This window comes from Ovis canadensis, chromosome 3 (assembly GCF_042477335.2).
Source record: "Ovis canadensis isolate MfBH-ARS-UI-01 breed Bighorn chromosome 3, ARS-UI_OviCan_v2, whole genome shotgun sequence".
NCBI lineage: Eukaryota > Metazoa > Chordata > Mammalia > Artiodactyla > Bovidae > Ovis > Ovis canadensis.
The window spans coordinates 223,362,510-223,390,110 of NC_091247.1; the positions used below are offsets into that span (position 1 = coordinate 223,362,510).

General features: G+C 45.7%; 2 protein-coding genes across 14 annotated transcripts in view; both read left to right on the forward strand.

The window, feature by feature from the left end:
- Positions 1-2,116: 2,116 nt before the first annotated feature.
- On the forward strand, positions 2,117-17,853 carry ADSL (adenylosuccinate lyase). The gene is made up of 13 exons (XM_069586080.1): positions 2,117-2,586; positions 5,626-5,829; positions 7,474-7,518; positions 8,015-8,094; positions 10,896-11,067; positions 11,282-11,328; positions 12,140-12,230; positions 12,586-12,655; positions 12,800-12,947; positions 14,270-14,360; positions 15,177-15,266; positions 15,672-15,848; positions 17,721-17,853. The coding sequence occupies exons 1-13, from the start codon at positions 2,416-2,418 to the stop codon at positions 17,805-17,807; spliced, it is 1,473 nt and encodes a 490-aa protein (XP_069442181.1). The 5' UTR covers positions 2,117-2,415; the 3' UTR covers positions 17,808-17,853.
- An 8,049-nt stretch (positions 17,854-25,902) lies between these two features.
- The window catches only part of SGSM3 (small G protein signaling modulator 3), a 34,136-nt gene continuing 32,437 nt past the window's right edge, over positions 25,903-27,601 (forward strand). For 8 of the 13 annotated variants that reach the window (XM_069586070.1, XM_069586066.1, XM_069586068.1 and 5 more), the window contains exon 1: positions 25,903-26,015. The gene's annotated coding sequence lies outside the window, so the exon portion shown is untranslated. The remainder of the gene's footprint in view (positions 26,016-27,601) is intronic. The other 5 variants (XM_069586077.1, XM_069586079.1, XM_069586078.1 and 2 more) reach the window with 2 other exon arrangements.

Genomic DNA, 27,601 nt, shown 5'->3' on the forward strand with positions numbered 1-27,601 from the left:
GCTGAGAGAATATGAGCGAGCAGAAGCTGCATCAGTACTAAGGAGTCAAGTGGGGAGGACAGTAAATGTGTTGAATACAGGAGCCCCAGACACTGAGCCAGGTAGGAAGTCAGAATCTGTATCACCTGCCTTTGCTCCTCACTGTACACCTGGGGATTATGAGCATATTTTACAGGTAAGAAGACCCAAGTGCCAAAAGATTATCACTCAAGTCACAGAGCTAGTAACTGGGCAGTTCTGGAACGATGGGTGAAGAGGCAGCCAGTAAGAGAGATTTTCATAAAAGAGCAAGTGAAGATGATTCTGTAGTGGAAGAGATCTGTGCATTTCACACACACACAAAAGGGAGGCACAACTGGAGAGATTCAAGATAAAATAACTGAAAGAGCAAGATCCTTTCCTGAATGAAGACAGAGACTGGAAACAGAAACTCTTCTAGGAGGAGGCAACAGCAGAGTGAAGCAGAGCTGGTGAAGCTGGACAACCGGGGAGACTGAGGTTGGCAGGAGGCACCATGGAAGGCGAGGGCAGTAAACTCAGCAGAGCCCAGCAGCAACAGCCCTGATGCACTCCACAAAGAGTGGGCAGTTGCAGGGAGTGGTCTTCATCTTTCCAGAACTGTCCTCACCCCCAGAAACCAATCCTCCGCAGCTCCAGTGGGGAGGTAGGTGAAGAAGATGTGGGTGATAAGCCCAGGTGAGTGATGGGCTTCTCCATGGCCAAGGCATTCCAGGATGGGTGTTGCGGCCCACTCTGACAATTCCGAAGCCCAGGTGGAGACATGGAGGATCTACGGCATGAAGACACTGAAGGAACGGGAGAGACTGGGGGAAGAGGAAGGGCGATGTCAGGATCTAACTTGGATCTTGGTAACTGTGGGCCTTGTTTCCCCTATGTGGGCTAGGCGCCTCTGGACAGCATTCATTCATCCAGCAAACACTCACTGAGCACCTATGCTATGTAAGGTCCTGTGCTGGATCCACCTGCCAGGGACACCGGGGACCAAGGCAGGCATGATCCCCGCCCACACCAAGTTTGCCATCAATGGAAAAGGCCAACAGCACTGAACTCTGGTGAGAGTTATGAGAGAGGCCTATATGAAATCTGAGGTGGGAAGGGAGAACACTACAAGGGTGGTCCATCCTTTTTTTAGTAAATCATGACCAAAAAAAGCAGAAATGGAAAGGTGACAAGAAGTTATTGTCAAAGATGAGATCTTACAAATCTTGAGATTTAATCAGAACTTTCAATATCCCTTAAGTCTTACAGTTACTGGGAAAAGGGCCACCTCAACCAACAAGCTGAAACTTCAAAATGGACATCCCCTTATAGTGAGACACTCAAAAAAAGGTAATTTCAAAGCAATATAGTAGCTGCTACTGTAGCACAAAGGGAAGAAAACATTTGAATCTGGTAAGAACTGAGAGCCTGGAGCCACATGAGCTATCTCAAGACGGTCAATCTCCTCATGCCTTCACTTTGTCACCTGAAAAATGGGGATCAGAATAATGGCAGGCATTTACTGAGCACTTACGCCGCACTGGAGAGTAGTGTATTGTATTATTTAACAATACCTGAACAATTCAGGGCCCTCACATGGATTTAATGAGATTACTTGTGTAAAGCACTCAGGTCAGTGCCTGATACCTAGTGAAAGTGAAGTGTTAGTCCCTCAGTACCCTCGGACTCTGCGACACCATGGACTGTAGCCCACCAGGCTCCCTCTGTCCATGCAATTCTCCAGGCAAGAATACTGGACTGGGGTAGCCATTCCCTTTTTCAGGGGATCTTCCCCACCAAGGGATCGAACCCAGGTCTCCTGCATCGCAAGCAGATTCTTTACCGTCTGAGCCACCGGTGAGACCACCATAAACATTAGTGGGTTTATTATTAGTGGCCAACCAGAGGGAAGAGTGGGTTCATCGGTGACATTTTCTGACCTGGACCTTGAGTAAGATGTAGTGGGAAAGACGTGTCCCAGGGCGGAGAACTCAATGCCGATTTCCCCTGTCTTGTACTTGTCTCAGAACCGTGCTGGGGGCCCGGCAGGCGGCAGGAGTAGGGGAGGGGAGGAGACAAAAATAATAGCAGAAAAACAGTGCTTTCCAAATGTCTTGGACATCAATTTGAGGTCCTCAGAGCAATCCTAAAGGCGGGTCTTAATGTACCTTTTTTCGGATGAGAAAACTGAAACGCAGAGCTGCGGAGGTAACTTGTGAAGCACTGACCACGTTTCTCGTAAAACGAAGAGAAACGCTTTAACCCTCAGCAGCGAAGAGCCTAAACTCTGCAGCCCTGAAGGCTCTGGTCTCCCGGAAACCCCAGGGGTGGAACCAAGTGGAAGAAGTCCCGCCCACAGACTTCCGCTTCCGCCCTCGCTGACCCAGTCAGCTCCGGCGGGGTCCAGAGTCCGGGATGGCCGCAGGGGGCGACTGTGGCGGGCGGGAGGCGGCCTGTGAGTACGATAGCTATCGCTCGCCGCTTGCTTCCCGTTATGCCAGCCCGGAGATGTGCTTCCTGTTTAGCGACAAGTACAAATTCCGGACCTGGCGGCAGCTCTGGCTATGGCTGGCGGAGGCCGAGCAGGTAACGCATCTGGAGGCGGGCCCCTCCCTGCACGTGCCAGGCTGGGACTTAGTGCGCGGGCTGAGCCTCCCCAGGCAGCTGCCCCGCTATTTTCGGCCAGGTGTTCCCTTTCCGGAGGAACGGCCCCAGGAAGGCCAGGGCAGGAGGCCCAGCAGTCGCCACCTGTTACCTCACACGTTTTAATGGTGGAGGGTTGGAGATGGACGGTGGGCGGCGAGAAGTGCAGTTACCGTTTCCGGGAGTAAGTCTTGGCGGTTCCTGTAGGAGTGCACCGCCGAGTGCTCCTTCTGTGCGGTTGTGCTCGCTTCTGCACACATCTTTACCCGGTTAACTCAGAAAGACTTTGCAAACTAGGGCGCGGTTCCCCACGTTATAGGAGAGAAGACCAAGCCTCGATGATGTGCCAGTGAGATATTTGCTTCTAACCATTATGACAACCCACTCCAGTATTCTTGCCTAGAGAATCCGATGGAGAGAGGAGCCTAGCGGGCTATACAGTCCATGGAGTCGCCAAGAGTCGGAAATGACTGAAGCGAGTTAGCACTCTCCTATAAATAAAGGAACCCGGTGTGAACCCGTGACCATGCAAAGCCTAACTGAACGCCCAGCCACCTCGCCCTCCACATGCCTCTGTGTAGTCAGAGACCTGTCACTGCAAAATACACATTTCCTGGGCCATTTTTTCTTCTTCACTAGACTGCCTTTTTTTGTCTCTGGGGAGAGAGAATCAGGGTAGGGGGTTATTAGATGCGAGTTATGGGTTCTGAGAGCTTCATGTAGAGGTATTCTGCCGAGCGGTTTCAGAAATAGCCCCAGAAGGATCGTCACAGAAGCGCTGAAGGAAGCATGAGAGTGATCCAGAGAGCTATAAAGTTTCCGAGGAAAATGCCACACAAGCAAGATGGCAGTCCTCTCCGAAATGACATTTAGTAACCTCAGAAACAATCTGAGTACCTACCTAGGACCAAGGTATAGGGTCCCCGAACAGGAAACTTTCTTCCTAAATTTTACACCCTTCCTATCACCTTGCTCAAGAAATAAAGTAGTACATGACACTAGCAGACACAGTACTCTGTAATGGCTTATATAGGAAAAGAATCTAAAAAAGTGGATGGATATATGATAACTGATTGATTTTGCTTTTCACCTGAAACTAACACATTCTTTTAAAGCAACTATACTCCAATAAAAAAATTTTTTTAAATGCTAGCAGACATTTCTACAGTGCCTGCTATGTGTGCTCAGCAGTTTGAAGACCTTAAAAATTAATTTACTAATTCTCAAAACAATTCTTTATAAGCATGTGATTCCTGTTTTACAGAGGATAAAATGAAGGCACAGATTTCATAAACACAGAGCTCGGATAACAATAATAGTAGATCAGGACATGAAGTGTGTTGTCATTTGTTACCTACGGGGTCGCACAGAGTCAGACAGGACTGAAGGGACTTAGCAGCAGCAGCAGCAGCAGCAGCATCTACTCTGTTTTCTGTTTTACTTGGTATTCCGTGTAGATGAGGCTGGTGCCAGTCACCATAGCTTGTAAGAACTTCAAGCTGGAATTGAAATGTAGAGTCAGTATGTATCCTTTCCTCTGCCCAGTCTACACAGTGCCTGAAATGCATCCAATTTTGATATCTCCTGAGTCTGTATTATCTATTAGCTAGGGTGTCAAAATGAACAGCAGGAAGTACATAACAATTTAATAGTTTAAAAAAAAAAAAAAACAAACTTGAGGAATGAGAAACTAGGGCAAGCGCAAAAAATTCGTCCGCCTTGGATTTTGAGGATGCGTTGCTTGGGGAGGAAGCAGTTTGACCACACTGCCCCCTGCTGTTCTGTTTTGGGAGGAGCCCTATGATGTCTTCGCTCAAAGATCCAAGGCAGCTTGGCCAGATGTAGTGTGACTAAGGAACTGAATTTTCACTAGTTTAAATGTAAATAGCCACATATGACTAGATAGGTCTTAAGATGTGAGCTCCTTCTCAGGACCAGGCCTTGGGACTTTGAAGTGAGGTTTGGGTAAAATTCACCAGTGTACATACTTAGCACTTGGCTCCAGGGTTCTGAGCTGCCAGTGGGCTGCCAGCTGTTTTTTGTCAGCCTGATTTTATTCAGTGATGGATGAATGTGAGATGTTGGTGTGTTTATTTTCTCATTAATATCTCCTGGAATTGCTTTCAGTTGCACTGAATTCGCTGCACATAATTTGTTGGCAGAGCTACTAACAGCGTTGCTAATTTCGGTTTCTCTGACTAAATCCAACTAGATAAGATATAAAGCTGTGGCCGGGATCCCACACTCTGGGCACTTAAGAGCCAAGCACTAAAGAGCCTAAGCAATAAATACCACAAAGCTGTCCTTTCAGGGAGTCTATACATTCTAGAGAGGAGAGACAGGCTAAAAGATGTGTAAAAATGTCATATGGCAGTAAGTGCTCTAAATAAAACCAGGTTAAAGGGATAGCGAGTGACACCGAAGAAGGGTGTTTCGTATTGATGTCAGGAAAGCCTCTCTGAGGAGATGGCATTTGAGCCCAGAGACCAGAACCTGTGAGGGAGTGAGCAGAGATGTTGGGGGCAGAAGGAATGGAAATCAGGACTACATTGTTGTGTATATTGGAGTTTACTTAGAATATGACTTGCCAAGATTCATTTAGAAAGCTTCCTGGGGACTTCCGTGGTGGTCCAGTGGGTAAGAATCCACCTTCCAATGCAGGAGATGCAGGTTCAATCCCTGGTCAGGGAGGTAAGATCCCACAGGCAGCAGGGCAACTAAGCTTAAGCACTGCAACTGCTGAGCCCGTGCCCTCAAAAAGGGCCCACATGCCACAACAAAGGCCCAGCGCAGCCAAAATTTTTAAAAAGATAGTTGTCTCTTCCTCCCCATGTCCTTTTAGTTTAACTGCCCCAAGTTTTAGTTTAAGAATTGGAAGGTAGGGCATAAACAGTAACATGAATCAGTGTTGTTTTTTGCTGTCATTCCCATCAAATAATGTGACATAAGAAGTTATTTCATTTTATTTTTCCTCTTCTGCAGACACTGGGTTTGCCTGTCACAGAGGAACAAATCCAGGAGATGAAATCTAACCTGGACAACATCGACTTCAAGATGGCAGCTGAAGAGGAGAAGCAGTTACGACATGATGTGATGGCCCACGTGCACACGTTTGCCCACTGCTGCCCCAAAGCTGCTGGCATTATCCATCTTGGCGCCACCTCCTGCTATGTGGGAGACAATACAGTAGGAGCCCATGCTGTTCTGTGTCCACTAGGACTCAGGCTTTATAATGCATTGATACATTTTAATGGATTTTGTCCATTTTAGGAAGTGACTCCATAGGTCTTAGGATCTCAGTGCTCAGGAAGTTTCTGCTTTTGGTATCCTTCCAGTCTAAACTGTAAGCCCCTAATGACCTCCATAAAATGATGTACAGATACTGCCTATATACATCAGTATACTGGACATAGCTTGAGAGCTTAGCATTTTAGTGGCCAAAGTACTTTTCCAAAGGGATTTTCTTTCCAAAGTCCTTTATAACTCTTCGCTGTAACTTCTGAAAAGAAAAGGTAATTGCATTATAATTCTTAAATCCTTTAACTAGCAAAAGTGTCTCATAGTCAAACATGAAACAGTAACAAGCAGGCATTTGCCTAAGAGTTTACTAGGTGAGCACTTCATATGTATTCATTTTTTCGTCACAACAGGCATAATAGATGCTGTTGTTTCCATTTTAAAATAACTTTATTAAGGTATAATTTAATACCATAAATTCACCCATTTTAGATGGATAGTTCAGTGAGCTTTAATAAATTTATGCAACATTCAGCCTCACCACACGCTAGTTTTAGAACACACCCCTCATCCCAAGACGGTCTGTCTTGCTTGTTTGCCATCAGTCCCCACTCCTGCTTCCAGTCCCAAACAACTGCTGAGACCTGCTTTTTGTGTCTATAGTTGTGTCTTTTCTTGAAATTTCATGTAAATGGATTCAGAATATAAAGTCTTTGGCTCTAGCTTTATAATCCCCACCTCCACAGATGAGGAAACTTAAAGAGGTTGAAGAACCTGCCCAACCTGGAAAGGCTACAGACCTAGGTACAATGACTCCAAACCTCTGCCCTAGTCACAGTGTACCTGGGGGACTAGAAGTTAGTTTCCAGATACACTTCCAGTTCAGAAAGAAGCCAGTAGTTTTTAAGTTGCCCCCACATAACTTTTTTTTGTCTAAAGTGGTACATAATTAAAGGCATCTGTGTATAATTAGTCAGATAATGAGAGAAGAGCAGTCCTCTAACTTGGAGTATGCTTTTTTAAAGTATCCAGCATGTAGTTGGGCTTAACAGTTACCGTCTCAAGCATGTGTTGGAGTTGCTTGCAACACTTACATCATCTCACTCCCCCAAGAACAGCGTTAAATTTCCTAAACCTAGATCCTTTAGTTCATGCCTTTTTTGTTGTTAGCAATAACAGACATGGAAAGAAAAGGGAGCAGAAACTAATGGAATGTGCCCTGCAGAGTCTTCTCAGAAACTCAAATGCTATTGTCCAGGAAGATGGAAACCCTGTTGACCTGGACATCTTTGTCATATTCATGACAGGGCTGCCCCTTATCATTTTCCAGTTAAGTTAGATACCCCATAATTAGGGCGTTATAAGTATAAAGGCTTTGTGCTTATAGATCCTAGCAGTACTGCTCTCTCAGTTGGTAGGCTTTTAAGGCAGTAATCAGAAAAGTTCTGTTAGCAGCTTCTGACTTGCACAGTGTATTGCTGAAAGTAAGATAGGCAACTAGCTAAGAAACCCAGATGTGACGGCCGTAAAGTGTTAGGTCATAACGTTTGGGCGAAGCTGATTAATGTAAGGTGACTGCATTTTTCCTTGCAGGACCTGATCATTCTCAGAAATGCATTTGACCTGCTTTTGCCAAAGGTGAGAAGTTGACAAATTTCCTGCCAGTACTAAGATTCCCTGTGACAGGAGATGGGTACCGCCTTGAATAAATCAGCACAGAATAGATCTAAATAAGTTACTGTGTACTCAGATGAATGATCCTAGATCTGATCTCTAGGACTAATTGTCTCTTCTTGAGTTAAAATACTGTATGAGTTAGTGCTTTTAAAGTGAGGGAAGTGTAACCAGCAGCTTATTGCTGGAATGTGTGGGTCAGATTATGATTTTGTCTGTTTTTCTTCATGAGCATGCCAGTTTTCTTAAAACTCTGCAGAAATAATTTGTGGCATTTTAGGTAGTCAGCTCAGTTTTTGAACGTTGTTTGGTGCTTTAAGATACAAAGATGAAAAAATGTGGCCTCTGCCTTCTGTGAGCTGAAGTGTAATTGTAGATGAATTTGTCTCCAAGTTTAGTTCTGTTTATGCAGTGCTCAGCCTGAATTCACTGTCTTTCTCCCACACCGTCTTCCTTGCAGCTTGCCAGGGTGATCTCTCGGCTTGCCGACTTTGCCAAGGAACGAGCCGATCTCCCCACCTTAGGTTTCACACATTTCCAGTAAGTGAGAGGGTTACCTCTTGGGGATTGGGCTTATTTATGGGCATCCAGCTTCCATTTATTCTTTCAGTTCTCCCTTCTCCATGGTAACCTTGAGATTAAGAAAACTCAAAATATAAGCACTTGGGATGCCTATGAGGAATGAACCTTATACCTACCTTAAAAGCTGTACTGCTGAGAGAGTAAATCTAATGGTTCGTTTCACTGAAAACTATGTATACAGATACGTATTCAGAAAGTATTCTCTTTTTGTTGTTGCTGTTAATACTCTTAACACTTCTGGTATCCCCTTTGCCTACAGGGAAATCTTTTAGTGATAGGGAGGAAGTTGGAAAGCAGATCCTATTTAGGTCACAGGGCCTGATCCTTTCTTTCCCACTCCAGGAATCAGTGCTGGTTGGTAGAATCAACCCAGGTGGTTCTCCAGGTCAGGATAACAAACAGCTAGTTGGGGTAACTATGAAGGACCAGAGTTTAGGTGGGTACCTTCCTGTGGTGTGAGTGGGAAGGAGAGGGGCTCTCCCAGCCTTGTGCCCCAGGAAGGGGGCACTCTTGATTGCTCCCTTCTTAGATCTGTTTCCACTCTGCCTCTCAAGAAAGTGTTCTTGATTCAGTGATTCCATTCTTGAGTATTTAATGCAAGTAATCCAAATTACGGAAAAAGCTGTATGTACAAAGATCATTGTTGTAATATTATTTATGATGGTAGCCTTGGAAACAATCTATAAATGTCCAAGAATAAGAGAATAATTAAATAAGACTGTAGTATATACAGAGGTTAAAATAATACACAGCCAGGAAAATGATGCTTGTTAGATTAATAAGACATGGGAATGCATGTAGGTCAATGTGGGGAAAAGACAGCATGTAAACTGTACAAAGATTGGAAGGTGCACCAAGATGTAAATACTGACTACTTTGGCTTTTTTTTTTTTTTTAATGTGCAAGCATTTTTATGATTACCAAGTAAAACCCTTTTTTAAAGCCGATGATGTCATTTTTGGATTGCTAGTGGCAGGTTTCAAGTGATGATATTTGAGTCGTGGTGTATTGGCATCTGCCTTATGTTTTGATGGGGTAGGTATTGCTATGGCAACAAGGATATCATCTCCTGTAACTTAGGAAAGCCTATTGAGTTTAATTTAACCTTCCTTAAAATTAGGGCCTACATTATTGGTTGCAGAAACCAGGAGAATTTGTTCATGTGAGGGGGTTGTTGCTCCTTGTGTGTGGCTGAGCCATGACAAAGGTTGCCCTCTGTGCTTTGTCTCTCCACACCTGGCATCACCTGTGTTGTGACTCTTCTTCGGCATCTGCTAGAGAGTGTTCAGGGAATACAGCCATTCCGGTATTCCTTTAGGGATGGTGGAATGAGAGGTGTCTGCTGCCACAGTTAGCAGGTGTTAGGAATTCAGAAAATGGTATTGATGCATAGATCTCGACTCAGAATGGATCAGTACCTGCAATTAAAAAGAAACAGCTTTATTGAGATACAACTGATATACCATAAAATTCACCCAATTTTTGTGTATTTAGAGAGTTTATGCAGTCATTACCAGTGTGTAATTTCAGAATATTTCCATCACCCTGCCCTCAAAAGACCCTTTAGCAGTCCCTCCCATCTCCCCATTCCCTCCCTCCTGGCAACCACAAATCTGTTTTCTGTTTGTGGATTTGTCTCTTGAACACTTCAATCAAATAGAATCATGTAATACTCATCTCCTTGTGACTGGCTTCATTTCACTTAACATAGCATTTTCAGTGTTCATCCATGTTGTAGCATGTGTCATTACTTAATGTCTTTTACAGCCAAATAACATACCATTATATGGATATGCTACCTTTTATCTGTTCACCTTTTATCTGTTTATCTGCTGGACATTTGGATTGTTTCCACTCTGTTGCTGTTATGTGTAAGGCTGCTGTGAATAGGTCTATGCAAATTTCTTTTCTTTATTATACCAATAATCTATTTAAGGAAAACTACCTAAAGATCAATTTGGGACTATGTGTCTGCTTTGGACATTCTTAGTGGGCTACCTTCCTGTTGCCAGCTGTCAGCATCATTCGCCTAATAGAGAAGGCTAGGTAATCTATTAGAACTCTGGCTTTACTATAGTTTTTTCATGATCGCGTTTTATGTTATAAACAGACCTGCTGTGGGCTGGCTTTGATTTAGACTGAAGACAAAGCCATTAGCCGTTAAGTTAGAGTTGTCTGATTGTGCGTGTTTCCAGGTTGTTCTCTGCTGCTCAGCTCGGTCTTCATCGGGTCTCGACTCTTTCCAAAGTCCTTTCTTTCCTGCCAGTCTAGAGCCACAGTCTCCAGTGTCCTCGTTTTACTTTCTGATAGCATTTTTTAAATGAGCGGTTATCTTGTTTGTTTACTTTTTTACACTACAGTATGAGCTCCACTAGACAGGGACTTGGTCTGTTCTGTTCTTTGTTGTATTTCCAATACCAGCAACACATTAGATGCTCGGCAAGTGTTTGTTATGTGTGTATTTCTTGCCAAGATCTAGGGACAAACAAAGCAGACATTGTCTCTGCCCTTATAGTGCCTCTTGATGCTGAAGCAAGAGCTATGCTAGTGGCCCTTTAGTTTTATAACCTTTGAATATTTATAAATGACATTGAATCTGCTTAACTAGTATTTGCTTAAGTTTTTTAGCTCTTGTATGTCTTCACTTTAATTCTTTCCCTTCCCAGGGGTAACAGTGATTATTAGAAGAAGCAACGAAGGTTTTATGAAACAAGTCATTGGTTTGAGACTTCTGTGTGTTCTCCTTGGGTTGTGTTCAGGCCTGCTCAGCTGACCACAGTTGGGAAACGTTGCTGTCTCTGGATTCAGGATCTGTGCATGGATCTCCAGAACCTGAAGCGTGTCCGGGATGAGCTGCGCTTCCGAGGCGTGAAGGGTACCACTGGCACCCAGGCCAGCTTCCTGCAGCTCTTCGAGGGAGATGACCAAAAGGTGTGCTTAGAGAGTGACCTGGGTGAGACAGACCCAACTGTGGGAGCACCAGAAACAAAGCTGCCCCCCAGGATGGTGGGAGCGATGGATCTTGGGATAGGTACAGTCTCAACTGGAAAGGTACTGAAGGCATAAACCCGAGCAGGATGACGTGTCAGGATGCTTTCATACTAGACATGCCTGGATTTCTATGGGGATGTCTTTTCTTCCCAAGGTAGAACAGCTTGACAAGATGGTGACAGAAAAGGCAGGATTCAAGAGGTAGGTGAGTGGGGAAAGTGTCTGCCTCCCTGTTAGGTAATAAAAGGCAGTGTCCCTCCAGATTTGGCCTTAGCTGTTCTTTTTTTTTTTTTTCCCTTTTCTGTGTCTTTCCACCCATTTCCTTCTATCTCTGGTGTGGTTTTGTTTCCTGGATTCTATTCTATTCCTTATAATTTTTCAGAATAAAGGAGCTGTTCAGTTGTGAGTTCAGGAGAATAGCCTTACCTGTGTTGTTTTGTTTTTGTTTTTACTAAAGGCCTTTGACAGGTTGGTCTCAGTCTGTCTTTTTGCTTCAGGGGCCCCCAGGCTCCCCTGTGGTTCCTTGTTTTTGTTGTTGTTTTTATGTAAAATATTTCTTTCTTTGGCTGCGATGGGTCTTGCTTGAATCATGTGAACTCTTAATTGTGGTATGTGGGATCTGGTTCCTTGACCAGGGATCCAACCTGGCCCCCTGGATTGGGAGCACAGAGTCTTAGCCAGTGGACCACAAGGGAAGTCGTCCCTCACCCCTCACCCCTCCTCACCCCCCCACGTTGGCTCCTTGTTTCAGGCACTTCACTGGGCTGCAGCAGAACAGAGGCTTGCTGGAATGTTTCCTCCTTGGGTCAGGGTGGCCGCTTGGGTTTAGTAAAAAGTGGGGTGGGAAGTACAGTTTCTTCCTGGAGCCACTAATCAGTGCAGTCTTGGACTGAGTGCAACTTAATACCTCAGTGAGACCAAGCCTTTGCTTAGGGTCTGCGTTGGCTCACTTGTCTGACACAGTTATATTTTGAAATATTTTCACTTAAAGCTCTTTTCTGTTTATTTCTAGGGCTTTTATCATCACAGGGCAGACCTATACACGAAAAGTAGATATTGAGGTGCTCTCTGTGCTGGCTAGCTTGGGGGCATCGGTGCACAAGGTAAGTGGAGGCAGCAGTGGGTAGTCGGCACCACAGACTGACCCCCCAGCCTCAGGTTCTGACTTCATCATGCTCTCAAGAGGTGTCAGATAGCGCTGTTAGTAATTTGGGTCTGTCAGGGGAGCCTCTTAAGTGAAGGTGTGTGAAAAAGGATTGGTTCCAGCATTCTCCTTAAGTTCATCTTGCCATGGTCTGCTCGTGATATCTTAAGCAGTGTTTCACCAGAACATTTCCGTGCTGACGGTCAGCTCGGTGGCAGCACCTGAAGAGCTCACCTCCTCCATCAGTCTAGCCCCTGCCTGGACCCCCCAAGTACTGATAATGTGGGTGACACTTGTGCCCCCGCTTCCCTCAGATTTGTACGGACATACGACTCCTGGCAAACCTCAAGGAGATGGAGGAGCCCTTTGAAAAACAGCAGATCGGTGAGTGTCGTGTGGAGACCTGGGAACACCGCGAGATGCAGCGGGTTTGTGGGCACATGTGAGCAGTTCAGCCAGCAGCCTGCTCGGCCTCGCACTGTCCCCTGAGGTCTTCCTGCCTTTGCTTCTTGTCCTTTACACGGGCAGGCTCAAGTGCAATGCCATACAAGCGGAACCCTATGCGCTCAGAGCGGTGCTGCAGCCTGGCCCGGCACCTGATGACCCTCGTCTTGGACCCCTTGCAGACGGCATCTGTGCAGTGGTTTGAACGCACACTCGATGACAGTGCCAACCGGTCAGTGAAAGGGGCAGCACACACAGCAAGTTGTCAGAGGGCACAGAGGGCCTGGGAGCAACAGGACTACAGGGCATCCCTGTATTCCCTCCTTGTCTGTAGGAGCCTGGAGTCTTAACAGGGAGGCAGGAACATGGTACAGTGTGATGTGTGTTAGAATATGTACAGGGTATCCTTGCAGGGGCAAAGGCGGGGGTTGGGAGGAGTCGAGGGACGCTTCACAAGGAGGCAATGCCGTAGACTGAAGAAATCTAGGCATTTATCATGTGAAACGAAATTGGAAGCACGTATAAAGCACAAAGGCAGGAGAAAGAACGGTTTGGAGAGTTAGTTACTGGAGTCAGGTAGCCCTGGAGGATGAAGTCTGTGGCAAGAAATGAGGTGGGAATGCTCATGGAAAGTAGCCGGTTTATGAAGGGCCTTCTGGGCCTGAAAACGAGGGTAGATGTTGTTCTGATGGCAGGTGGTGTCAGCTGTGGTATCTTGGCACAGTGACCTCTTGATTAGGTCCAAGATGGTTCAGGAGTAATTAGTAGTTACTAATAAGGTACCAGCATCCACGTGACTTTCTGCTTTATGTATATACTTATTTGAAAGCAGATTCACTCTTATTTGCTTGTATTCTGCTGGAATTTCTTGAGAGGAAATGATCAGTAGTTAAAGCCAACTCTCTGGATTGTGTTCATAATCCAGGATTTATGGAAATAAAACGTGAACTCATTCGGAAGTCAGCCATCAGCTGTATTTTAGCAAACTGTGACCTAGTCAGCTGTGCCCACTAAAACACCCTGCAACAGTTTGGAGAATCAGTTATAAGACAGGATGCTGGTCAGAACAAGTTAGGAGGCTGCTTTAAAAACCCACACCCACGCTGGCATGGTGCCAGTGTGACTGGAGAGGATGTGGATCTAAATTGATGTCACGGGGACTGGCCTGGGCAGTTGGCTGGAGTGGGGGTTTAGATGGTGATGGGGTGCTGGTGCCCTTTCCTGAGGCAGGAGCTGCAGGAGAGGAAGAGTAGGGTGAGGAGCAGAGCAGGAGGCAGTGGAGAAGCATCTGCATTAGGTCCTGGGCTTGCGGAACCTACCGATGAGCCGGGTGGAACTCCAAATAGGTGTATGGCCTGGCGCCTAGGCAGGTGGTCTGGGCAAGAGGTGGTAGATTCAAGGGTCATCAGGATATTGAGGCTGTTGAAGGGAATTGTCCAAGAGGCACATCTGGCATGAGACGTCAGTAGGGCAGCTCCTTGAGACACACCCTGCATTTCACGGAAATCGTTATTTGTTTTAAGCGATAACTGAATTGGCTGTTTGTTTTTCTAGACGTATCTGTTTGGCGGAGGCGTTTCTCACTGCAGATACTGTACTGAATACGTTGCAGAACATTTCTGAAGGATTGGTGGTATACCCCAAAGTAAGAGGCCTCTCTGAAAAGCACAGCATTCAGGAGGGGTTGGAGAGGGGGTGGAGGGGGTGGCAGAGAGTGGGACTTTGTGCTCTGGAGTGAACATGTTGGAGGAGTGCTTCCCAGCCAGAGCTTACTCTCCACGTTGTGACACAAGCTCTCGGGAACAAGTCTGTGGAGTTCGCAGACCAGTTTATAGACCAGGGAGGAAGCAGTACTTTGAATTGGCTGAAAACTGTCTGCCAGCCTGAGTCATCAGCTCTGCTGTGGCTGGCGGGGTAGACTGTTCCACTGGCCCGTTTGTAGGTACCTGAGGCGGATGGGTTTGTTTCCATTCTGTACTCAGCTCCTGAAGTCAGGCCCCGAACTGGAGCAGACTTGAGGTTTGAGGAATTTTTCTGATGAAGTCAGTATCCCTTTTTAAAATCAAAATAATACTCTGGAGTATGAGAAGACTTCCCTGGTGGCTCAGAGGGTAAAGCGTCTGCCTGCAATGCAGGAGACCTGGGTTCGATCCCTGGGCCAGGAAGATCCCCTGGAGAAGGAAATGGCAATCTACTCCAGTACTCTTGCCTGGAAAATCCCATGGACAGAGAAGCCTAGTAGACTACAGTCCACGGGATCGCAAAGAGTCAGACACGACTGAGCGACTTCACTTTCACTTTAAAAAATACAGTATAGAATAAGACAAATTCTTCTACCCTCTTTCTTCGTGGACATGGGGGAACACGTCCCCACTGTGCGTGATTTTGGTCGTAGTTTACGTCTTACTGTGCGTATGACTTTGTAACCTGAGGCATCCTTCTTGGCGCTTCACTCTTCCAGGTAATTGAGCGGCGCATCCGGCAGGAGCTGCCTTTCATGGCCACAGAGAACATCATTATGGCCATGGTGAAAGCTGGGGGTAACCGCCAGGTGTGTAGCCCCTTGTGCTCCTGCATAAATTGAAAGTACTGCACCTTTGGTCCTGCTCTCCTCCCTGAAGAAGGGTGGATGAAGGTGTTTCTGTCCTTCCATTCAGTCACGGTATTGGTGCAGAACAGTGACAACAGACTGTCGTAGAACAGGCTTATCTTTGGAGGGTGATGGTGGTGAAATCAGTTAATTAAAAATTGACTTGCTCAATCACTTGTAGAAAAAGTCTGCTTTCAGTGAAGAAATTAGGTCTTAGTTTCCATGGGAAATGCCAGGAACTGGGCAGGACATAAGAGCAGATGGTTCATGAAGCTTTAGAAGAGGCCTTTGTAGCACCAGCCATAAACAGCATTGACGTTCAAATGCCTGCTGTTAGTGAGACCCCAGTGCCTCCTGTCTTCCCAGGATTGCCATGAGAAAATCAGAGTGCTCTCGCAGCAGGCAGCTGCCGTGGTCAAGCAGGAAGGGGGTGACAATGACCTCATCGAACGCATCCAGGCTGATGCCTACTTCAGTCCAATCCACTCCCAGTTGGACCATTTGCTGGATCCTTCTTCTTTCACCGGCCGTGCATCCCAGCAGGTAAGCATCAGAACATTTCCATGGGGCTGCAGTCCTCCCCAAACATGCTCTGTTTACACCGCTGGGCTGCAGAGCCTGGAGTACAATCTATGTTTCTGCTTCATAGGAGGTATGATGAGAATGGGGCTAGTTAGAATTCAGGGCAGGTTGCTGCCTAAAACTTAAAGTGAAAGTCGCTCATTTATGTCCGATTCTTTGCAACCCCATGGACGAAACAGTCCATGGAGTTCTCCAAGCCAAAATACTGGAGGGGGTATCCTTTCCCTTCTCCAGGGGATCTTCCCAACCCAGGGGTTGAACCCAGGTCTCCTGCATTGCAGGCGATTCTTTACCAGCTGAGCCACAGGGCAATCTAAAACTTAAAAATTTGGTTATTTTGAGAATGCCTTAAGTTCATTTCTCCCTGAGGATTTCTCTGAATTCTGCTTTGGTCTGGAGCCTGTGGTGTAATGGACAAAGATTGGGTTTTACTGTCAGGTAGCTCCGGGTTCAGGCTTCCTGGGTAACTCAGTTGGTGAAGACTTCACCTGCAATGCAGGAGACCCCCGTTGGATTCCTGGGTCAGGAAGTTCCCTTGGAGAAGGGAGAGGCTACCCACTCCAGTATTCTTGGGCTTCCCTGGTGGCTTAGACAGTAAAAAATCCACTTGCAATGCGGGAGACCTGGGTTCCATCCCTGGGTCGGGAAGATCCCCTGGAGGAGGGCATACAAACCGACTCCAATATTCTTGCCTGGAAAATCCCCATGGACAGAGGAGCCTGCCAGGCTACAGTCCATGGGGTCACAAAGAGTTGGACATGACTGAGCAACTAAGCACAGCACAGTAGCAGCTCCGGGTTCAGTCTTGACTTCCTGCTTTTACTGGCCGATGGGATAGACTGAAAGGCCTAGCTTGGTGCATAGTAAGTATTCAGCAAACATTTGTCACTTTTCCTCATGGCCTTTTGAAGATTACAAGGGCTAATTCAAAAATATTTATTGAGTGCAGACTAGGTGCTCAGATTGTGTTTGGGTGCTGTATTTAATTCTGGTGCTTTAAAGATGAATAGATCTTCAGGGAACTCAAAACTTAACGGTAAAGGCTTGTAAATAGGTCAGTGTGATACCAAGTTCATGCAAGAATTGAGGGAAGCACACCTTTTTTAGGATCACAAAAGAGACAACCCTAGGGTAGTAGAAGTTGGAAAAGACTTCTCAGAAGACATGATATCTGAGCTGAATCTTAAGGACAAGTAGGAGTTACTTGTAGGGAACACCAGGAGGTGAAGAGACGACAGATGCATGGATGTCCAGCATGGGAGAGAGTTGCCAGATTGTCAGGTGCCCCCAGAGTAGCTAGGATTAATGTAGAAGACGGATGGGAACCTATCATTTATATTTGAGACACTCTGATGTGCTGGATTTGAAGGACTTACACTGGAGGTGAGAAGACCAATAAGGAGGCTGCTGCAGCGGGTGAGCAGCTGGTGACGAGGGCTTTGAGCCGAGGCTGGGGTAGATAGGTGCACACAGGGCACAGGTCCAAGGGCTGTTAAGGTAAGTTAGTCACTTGGAAGCTGGTTGAAGGGGGAGGAAGGAAGGAGCATGATGGTTTTAGCTTTGGTAATGGATGGAGAATGGTGAGACCAACTGAAAGGATACAGCTGGCTGGTTTGGGCGGAGGGGCGGGGTGAGCAGCAGCCTGCTGGGGCAAACTACCTGTGTTTAGGGAGAGATTTCTGCAGGGAGTTGAGAAAAATAGAAGCTCAGCGGTGGCATAAAAGTTTATCCAAGTAAGTCTCTGTGTTATGAAGTGACATTGAAAAAAGGATTCTCAGATTTCTCAAATTTTAACGTTTTCTTCTGTCTTGCATTTGCTTTCCTCTTTGACAGGTACAGAGATTCTTAGAAGAGGAGGTGTGTCCCCTGTTAAAACCATATGAAAGTGTGATGAAGGTGAAGGCAGAATTATGTCTGTAGAGTCGGAAGAGAATTATTAAACAAAAACCATTGTTGGCTCTGTTAATTTTTATTGCCGAGTCATAAAAACTATTACTCTAGTGCCATATTTTATTTCAGGAACTGTTACCATAAATTAATACAGCACTTTTTTTCTTTCCATGGTGCTTTCACATTTCTCACATTTGCAATGCAGAAATAAACTGCATTGTAGTTGGACTGTTTTTCACAGCTACACAAGTTTGCATAATAAATGTAGCTCATAGCTTGCACTCTGCTCTTTCAAGGCACATTTTCCAACTAGTCTAATCCTTTTTACATGTTCACTTGATTGCAAGATGGTGAACAAATTCTTGGTCCTCTCTTCTGAAAGTGAGTTTTATCTGGGCCTTGGAAAATAATCTGGATTCAGTGATTCATTATGGCCCCCTACCTACATTTCAGTTGTATTTGATGAGAATAAGTAATGAAATGCGATGAATTGTCAAAGAAACTGATGTGGTCTTCATGCTGACTCAGCTGGAGTCGTGCCCAGCTTCATTTGCTCTTTGGGTAGGGCTGTCTGTCAAGGAGATGCTAACTGGGTGTATTGATCTCATTGAAGCATTTGACGGTCTCTGGTCCTGACAGCTGGCTGTCAGAGGTGAGAGAGAGGGGACGATCACCCCGCTGGAGGGAAAGCACTGTTGTTATGCCGCAGGCTTCTGTCCTGGGCCCTGCCTCATTCTGCATATTTTTCCAGCAGAGATGAAAAGGAAGAAAGCTTATTCTCAGGTTTGCAGATGACACAAAAGTAGGACAATTAACCAAGGCATTTATTTGGTAAGATAATTAAGATGTCACCCAAAGAAAACAGATTAATATGCTGTGGCCAAAGTGAAGAAGGAAAAAATTAAGGTAAATGTAAGCAAGTTAACCTTCAACTCAATATGAACCAGAAGTGGTTGCCAGTGAGATCAGAGTGTTAGGGAATGTTGATGGTAGTGGTGTCGGGCGAGGCCATTAGTCTCCATGTTCCGGGCTCATGGCATTGTGTTGAGTGTCAGACACCCCATCTGAGGAACAGAGATAAACACGGGATCCAGCCTCCAGGGAACATATGAGTGGTGCAGCAGTGTTAAGGCTCAGACCTTGTAAGAGAAAACTTGCCATTGCTTCAAATATTGTCATGAGGAAGAGAGACCCAGTTGAGACCCGTCCATACCTGTGGTTGAGAGTCTAAAGCAGGTTTGGGCCCAGACTTTGGAACTGCTCTGAGTTAGTGCTTCTCCCCGCTCTTCCCCCTCAGGTCACCTAGTGATCAGGAGTGGGGGTGTTGTGAGGGTGGAGCGGCTGAATCCTCCCCAGGTGTATCAAATCAAAGGCAGCCCAAGGTGAAGAGCTCGACCTATTGGGAAGAAGACCAAGACGTGATCCTTCAAGTCAAATCTAAAGTACAGTTCAGGGTGACTGGCAGGCATGGACCACCTGGAGCCATGTGGCATTTCAGTTCTTCCAGAAACAATTTGATTTCTTTGTTAGTCCTCTCTTGTGAGAGTCTGGGAGGGATGTTTGAAACTACTAGGTTTGTGACCCAAGTGAATAATCACAGAGTGCTGTTCAGAGACACCATCTACTTCTCCAATACGGGCTGCCAGAGAGGAAGCAGGTACTATCAGCATCTGTAATCTGAGAGCTTCTAGCACATACCACACACGGGGGAGGGAGGGGATATTGGACACCATGGGTTTTAGTTAATAAATTTCCTCATAGCAAATAAGGAAATAGAATGCCAGTCTTGTTCTGACAATTCTGATTGCTAGTGATCTGTGGTTTGGCTGGTTTTCCTTTCTGGGCTGTTGGGAGTGGGTGGATTTCCTTTTTTTCATTCTCTTTTGGTTTTATTTTTATATACTTGTGATATATTCTCAAGTGCAATTTCTTATTTTAACTTTTATTAAAGACACTTGGGTGGGTGACAGGTTGGCTGAGGAGAGAACATGGCATCTTGAAGATTAGATTGAATTCAGTTATTAACCACTGATGCAAGAAACCCCAGGATCTGAACCACCAGAAATTAGGGTCTGGACAGGCTATGAGGCCAGCTGCGGTCAGACACCTGGGCAGTCACCGCCCTCTTTCCCTGAAGTGAAAGTGAAGTCGCTCAGTCGTGTCCAACTCTGCAACCTGTGGACTGTAGCCCACCAGGCTCCTCCGTCCATGGGATTCTCTGGGCAAGAATACTGGAGTGGGTTGCCATTTCCTTCTCCTCTTTCCCTGGCTGATGGTAAATCGTAAGACAGCCAGGGAGCCTGGTGTCCTGCAGTGGAGTCACCGAGGTTAGATGCCTCCAGAACAGTGATGTAAACCCAGGGTCTGACGTGAAGAAAGGACTCAGAATGTCATTTTCCTTTCCAAGCCCAGGAGAGCTTGCCAACCTTCCTCTTGATGGTTAGTTGAGGAACAGGCTGAGACGATGCTGCTGTTGGTTTGGTCTGCCTACCAGGGGTGAGTGCATCGTAAACTTGAACCAACCAGAGAATGGAGGACGTGTCAACATCAAAAATGAATAGTAAAAAGTTTTAAAAAAGACTAGAAAGCTACATAAATAGTGTGGTTTCTTGGATAATGAGTTTAAGGGGATTTTCTTCCAATTTCATTGAGGTATAATTGACATACAGCTCTATAATTTTAAGGTGTATACAGCATAATGACCTCACAATAAGCTTAGTAAACATAAATTTTTTTAATTAAAAATATTTTTCTAGTGAGAACACTTGGGATTTACTCTCCTAACAACTTTCATATGTAACATACAGCAGTGTTAATTATGGCCTCCCAGGTGGTGCAGTGGTAAAGAATTCACCTGCTAGTGCAGGAGACGAAGTAAACTCATTTTTGATTCCTGGTTCAGAAAGATCCCCTGTAGAAGAAAATGGCAACCCAGTCCAGTATTCTTGCCTGGGAAATCCCACAGACAGAGGAGCCTGGTGGGCCACAGTCTGTGGGGTTACAAAGAGTCAGACACGACTAAGTGCACACATAAACAGTGTTGTTTATATTTATCATGTATAATATACCCCTGCTGCTGCTGCTGCCGCTGCTAAATAGCTTTGGTCGTGTCCAACTGTGCGACCCCATAGACGGCAGCCCACTAGGCTCCCCCATCCCTGAGATTCTCCAGGCAAGAACACTGGAGTGGGTTGCCATTTTCTTCTCCAATATACCCCTCGGTCTTCTTTATAAGTGGAAGTTTATACATTTTGGGGGGGCAGGGGTGAAGTGGTTGGCATGAAGAACTTCCCAGACCAGGGGTTGGACCTGTGCCCCATGCGGGGGAAGTGCAGTCTTAACCACTGGACCACCAGGGAAGTCCGAAGACATTTGTACCTTTTGACTGCCTTCAACCAGTTCTCCTTGCTCCCTCTGCTTACATCTGGTAACCAAAAGTCTGATGTTTTTCCTATGAGTTTGTTTTTGAAATACAATTGTCCTACAACACTGTGTTAATTCCTGTTGATCAACATTGACGTAATATTTTTATGCATTTCAAAGTGATCACCACAATGTCTAGTTACGATTTATCACCATAAAAGATATTACACATTTATTAACTATATTCCTCACGCTGTACATTTCATACCCATGACTCACTTATTTTGCAGCTGGAAGTTTGTACCTCTTAACTTCTCTCTCCTTACCCCCTCCCTCCTGGCAACCACCTGATTATTCTCTGTGACTCTGTTTCTATTATTATGTTCTTTTGTTTTTAGATTCCAAATATAAGTGAAACCCTACAATATTTGTCTGCTGACTGACTTCACTCAGTATAGTAATCTCCAGATCCACCCATGTTGTTGCAAATGGCAAGATTTCATTCTGAGTAATATCCCAGTGTGTCTTTACCACATCATTACCCACCTATTGATGGGCTCTCGGGTTGCTTCCATATTTGGGCTATTATACATAATACTGCGATGAGCATAGGGGTGCATATATCTTTTCTAATTAGGAGTGGAATTGCTAGATCATATGGTAGTTCTATTGTTAATTTTTTGAGGAAACTCCATACTGTTTCCTATAGTGACTGCCCCAATTTATGTTCCCCATAACAGTGCACGTGCCTTCGCATGTAGCTAGCCCGTCTTCCCAACACTACTGAAGAGGCCAGCTTTTCCCCGTTTGTATTCTTGCCTCCTTTGTTGCAGATTAATTGCCCATGTGCGTGGACAATTTCCGGGCCCTCTGTCCTGCCCGTTGGCCTCGGCTCTGGTTCCGTGTCAGTGCTATTCTGTCTTGAGGGCTGTGGCTGTGCAGTATCGTTTGAGGTCAGGCAGTGTGACACCTCCAGTTTAGCTCTTTCCTAGGATTGTTTTGGCTATTTGGGATGTTTTGTGTTTCCATGCAAATTGTTCTAGTTCTGTGGAAAGTGTCACTGATATTTTGATAGGGATTGCATTGAATCTGTAAATCCCCTTGGGTAAGTATGATCATTTTAACAATATTCTTCCAATCCATGAACATGGTATATCCTTCCATCTGTTTGTTTCATCCTCCGTTTCTTTCAGCAGCGTCATAGTTTTGCAAGAACAGGTCTTTCACCTCCTTAATCAGACTTATTCATAGGTGTTTTATATTGTCTTTTTGCTTCTGTGCATTTTTTTTGAATGCAGCTTTTATTTAAATTTTAGAAAAGTTTTAGATTTATAGGAAAACTGCATATAAAATAGAGAAAGTTTCCATATATACTGATTGGTTTCCCTTACTATTAATATCATATGTACCATTTTACAGTTATTAACCAATTGTGATATATTAAAGTCCTTAATTTTTATCTAATAACCTTCTTTTGTTCCAGGACTCTATCTGGAGCAGAAATTATATTTAGTCATGATACATTTCAAAAATACTGAAATTCATAATTCCCTAGTGGTCCATAAGTTAGGACTCTGCCCTCTCACTGCTAAGGGTCCAGGTTCAATCCCTGGTTGGGGAACTAAGATCCCACAAGTCACATGGTGCAACCAAAAGGAAAAAGATGAAAAATACTGGAATGATTATTAGAGATAAAGACACAAAATTTGGCTATTTCTGAATGTGTGTGTGTGCTGTCACTTCAGTTGTGTCCGACTCTTTGTGACACCATGGACTATAGCTCACCAGGCTCCTCTGTCCATAAAATTCTCCAGGCATGAATACTGGAGTGGGTTGCCATTTCTTCCTCCAGGGGATCTTCCCGACCCAGGGATCGAACCCTAATCTCTTACATCTCCTGCATTGGCAGGTGGGTTCTTAACCACTAGCACCACCATAACTAGAAGTAAAAGCAAAATATGGATTTTCAGTTCTGGATCTGGTGTGACCCTATGCTTACCTTATTAAGTGCTGTGTACTGTACAGAAAGATTCTTAGAGGCCAAATTTTTTGGAGAGGGTTGCAGTGGGGGTGGTTTAAGTGGTAAGTATGGGTGGTAATTTGCCCTGGTGGTAAGTACAATCATGAAATGTACAAACTCAAGAAGGAACTGAGCTGGATTTCTGGCCCCGATTTCAACATGAGCACTTCAGAGGATGAGATGATGTGTTGGTGACTATTGAACAAAAGGTCAAATGAGACCTTTGGGTGGCATGAAACAGGAGGCCCTCTATATCTTCTTGTGTAACAAGGTCCTCTGGCCTTAGAAAAGTCAGTTAGAGCTGCCCTTTCAGATTCTAATGCCTTATTTTGTACTGAAAGTTCTCTTATATTGTGGTGGTAGTTGGCCTTCCTCCTCCATAGTGGGCCAGAAGTTGTGGCCAGGTGAATGACTCCCAGAGCAAGCTGGTGTGGCAGGAGGGGCTCAAAGGAGTATTTGGAAGCTACTGCAGACCCCTCTTGTAAGGACAGGACTTTCCCCATGGGAGTTTCCTAGGAAATAATAAGTTCCTATCAAAGGAGATACAGATGAAGTTGAGAGGGAGCCTGGAGCCACGAATGCTTCAAAAGTCAAGTTTCCATCCACAAATGATGTAGCCTTTCATTGATATGGCTCTAGGGCACTGAGAAGTTTAAAACTATGGGAAAGTGTTACCCCTCAGACAGGGCTTCATAAAGCTGTAACAAGGATAATGCCAGGGCCAAGGACAGTTGACCCTTGAACCACATGGGGCACTGACCTCTGTGTGGTTGAAAATCCACATATAACTTTAAAGTTGACCCTCTTGTTTCTGCAGTTCTTCAGCCACTTATCACTTCTCATGATTTTAGCCAAGTTCTCTGTAAAATTGTAAGCATAAAATTTGCCCCGCTTTGACCACAGGAGTGTTGTGAATAACATGAAAGTGCTTTGTAAAGTGAGCATAATACTATGAGGTCATGACTGAGAATGCCTTGTGTTTTGTAAACTTCATGTGTGGTTCCCATTAATTCACTGCATCATTCCCACCTTGAAATACCCTTAGGAATTTGAGCTTAGGTTAATAATCAGCTCTCAAGCTAAATTGTAGTCTTTCTCTTCTGAGTAGGGTGAAGTTTCTAGAAAAATATTCCTGTAATTCTGTTGTAGCTTTTGGTGACCTTTGTAAAACATGGGAAGTGTTTTATTTTTTTTTAAACTAGAGCCTGATGTCAGCTGGGACCTAGATATCAAATGGAGATGGGCCCGGCTACCTTCATGGACTGTTCAGTCATACTGTACTTTAACATTTTCTCAAACAGCAAGTAGTTCTCACAACAACCATAGATTCACCTTCTCATTTTATGGGTGAGCCAAAGGTTAGAGTGGTTCATAGACTGAAATGCAGACCTCTGACTATACCCTCACTGTATTATGCCCAAAAGACCTCAACCAATTTGTTACGATTTGTGGCTCCTTCCAAGGCTTGTGAATTATGTTAAGAGTGGGTCAGACTGGTCTAGGACTGGTTTCAGTTCAGTTCAGTCGCTCAGTCGTGTACGACTCTGCAACCCCATTAACTGCAGTACACCAGGCCTCCCTGTCCATTACCAACTCCCAGAGTCCACCCAAACCCATGTCCATTGAGTCAGTGATGCCATTCAGCCGTCTCTTCCTCTGTCGTCCCCTTCTCCTCCTGCCCTCACTCTTTCCCAGCATCAGGGTCTTTTCAAATGAGTCAGCTCTTCACATCAGGTGGCCAAGTATTGGAGTTTCAGCTTCAACATCAGTTCTTTCAATGAACACCCAGGATTGACCTTTAGGATGGACTGGTCAGATCTCCTTGCAGTCCAAGGGACTCTCAAGAGTCTTCTCCAACACCACAGTTCAAAAGGATCAGTTCTTCGGTGCTCAGCTTTCTTTATAGTCCAACTCTCACATCCATACATGACCAGTGGAAAAACTACAGCCTTGAGTAGACGGACCTTTGTTGGCAAAGTAATGTCTCTGCTTTTGAATATGCTATCTAGGTTGGTCATAATTTTCCTTCCAAGGAGTAAGCATCTTTTCATTTCATGGCTGCAATCACCATCTGCAGTGATTTTGGAGCCCCCAAAAATAAAGTCAGCCACTGTTTCCACTGTTTCCTCATCTATTTCCCATGAAGTGATGGGACCGGATGCCATGATCTGTTTTCTGAATGTTGAGCTTTAAGCCAACTTTTTCACTGTCGTCTTTCACTTTCATCAAGAGGCTCTTTAGTTCTTCACTTTCTGCCGTAAGGGTGGTGTCATCTGCATATCTGTTATTGATATTTCTCCCAGCAATCTTTATTCCAGCTTGTGCTTCCTCCAGCACAGCGTTTCTCATCATGCACTCTGCATATAAAGTTAAATACGCAGGGTGTTTGTACACCCATAAAGAAGGCGCTTAAATATTTAGAAAATGAGTATCAAGTAAGCCGCTCCTTCCCACAGCCCTGGAGCGTCTGTCCCACAGCCTGACCATAGACCCACCCCAATACTCCCCTAACTCCTCGGGCTGCAGTGCAGACGGGAGGCCAAGTGTGCCTCGCCAAGCCAAAACTGGGCTTCGAAGGTCACACCTCCCACCCCTACTGCCCGCTGGAAGACGCAGGGTTGGCTTCGAAAAGAGCTTGGTGTGGCGAGTGCAGGGGCTCGCAGACCCCGCCGCCGCTCCCGCCCAGCGGACCCAAAAGACTACAGCCCCCAGAATGCCCCGCGACCGTCCGCTCGGCCCCGCGCGCGTGCGTGGTGGCGCAGCCAAGCGCTGACAGGGGCCGAGCCGCGCGAGCCAGTGCAGGGTTGGCACCGTGGAGGCGACGGCGGGACAGCTGGACATCCCCCGCGGGGCAGGTGAGTGCCGAGCGAGAGGCTGGTGGCGACCCGCTGGGTCTGCGGGGTCCGGAGCCCACACATGCACCCCCGGTGGAGACGCGGGGGCTATGGAGAGACCGACTGCCGCACGGACTGGCAGACTGACGGGCAGAGAAGCCGGGAGGCGCTGCCGCGGGCCGGCCGGGCCCTCGCTCGTCAGGCGCACAGGGTGGGGGTCTAGGCCGGCGGTCTCCAGTCGCGGGCTTGCTGAGGTCCGGTGCGGGGCCTGCGAGGCGAGGGCGGTGCTCGGGGCGGGGGTGGCCTCCCGGGTCGGGAACCCCCCACCCCCATCCCCGACCTCAGCCGGCCCAGCGAGAGGTGGGGGTCCCCGGCGTCCGAGCTGAAGTGCTCTGGGGGCTCGAGGCCGAATACATCCCCTCCCGCCGCTGGGAGCAATTTACAGAAACCGCCCCTTTCTTTGAAGGAACGGCAGCCTCGGATGCATTTACCGCAGCAGAGTCTTCCTCAGGTGTGACTTGTAACTTGACGTTGAAGATTCAGGTCTGGGGTCAGAACACAGGCTTAGATTCTGGTCAGACTCAGAACTCACTGTATTTATTATGTGTTTTCTAACACTGGAGAAACTGAGGCGCGTATTACCCAGGGTCAGCCTGTGTGGTTAGGATTGGAATTTTGAAAATTATTCTCATGGAATAATGATTCAAGATGCTTTTTGTATGGGGGGAAAGGATGATTTGAAGTTTCTTTTCCGTGACGAGTGACTGTTGCCTTGTTTTCCAGTCTTGTGCTGCCCATGCGATTTGTGGTGGGTTTCTGGCCTTTTTTTTTTTTTTTTTTTTTGCTTTCTGGTGAGATGTTTAGAGCTGTCTGGAATATTCTTTACCCTTCTTTCTTATTCTCCCGTGGTAAATTCAAGTTCCTAATCAGACCCTGTTTCACAAAAACTGAATTTTCAGCCTCGGCTTGGTTACTTGTAGCTTTTGTGATTGTGATTAAGTTTGTAGATAACACATGTATTTCCTGCTGCTTTTCCTCATCTCTTTTCCATCTTCCAGTTGTCTTTGAACGCTAAATGATAGTTATATCTTCTTTTTTTTACATGTTTATTACTGTAGTCCTTGATTAGCTGGTAATTGATTATAATAAAAGACATCTTTCCTATATTTTGATAATCCCAGGTGTCTCTAGCCTTTTCATCATTACTTATTACATTAACCTGGGATTTCCTCCACTTCCCTATACCTTGTTAAGCACGGGGATGTGAGATCTGGGAGGGAGGGCTGAGGTGGGGTGTTTCTCTTGACCAGATATAGGTAACAGGTGAACACAATCCATGAGCATTAACTTTAATTGGCTGTAGGGACTTCTCTGGCAGTCCAGTGGTTAGGACTCCACTCTCTCACTGCTGAGGGCCAGGGTTCAATCCCTGATGAAGGAACTAAAATCCCACAAACTGCATGGCACGACAAAATAAATAAATGACTGTGAACAAAGATTATTTAAATACTAATCTTGTGATTTGGGGAACTTATAATGAATCTGACATCAGAGTAAAATACTGAGAAAGGACCTCAGGGATCATGTTTTATCATACTGCCTTCTCT

Excerpts from the sequence above, each read along its gene's own strand:
- ADSL (XM_069586080.1), top strand. The coding sequence starts at position 2,416 with ATGGCCGCAGGGGGCGACTGTGGCGGGCGGGAGGCGGCCTGTGAGTAC. Across the intron at positions 2,587-5,625 it reads GGCTGGCGGAGGCCGAGCAG|ACACTGGGTTTGCCTGTCAC; the intron begins GTAACGCATCTG and ends CCTCTTCTGCAG. Across the intron at positions 12,656-12,799 it reads CTTTGAAAAACAGCAGATCG|GCTCAAGTGCAATGCCATAC; the intron begins GTGAGTGTCGTG and ends TTACACGGGCAG.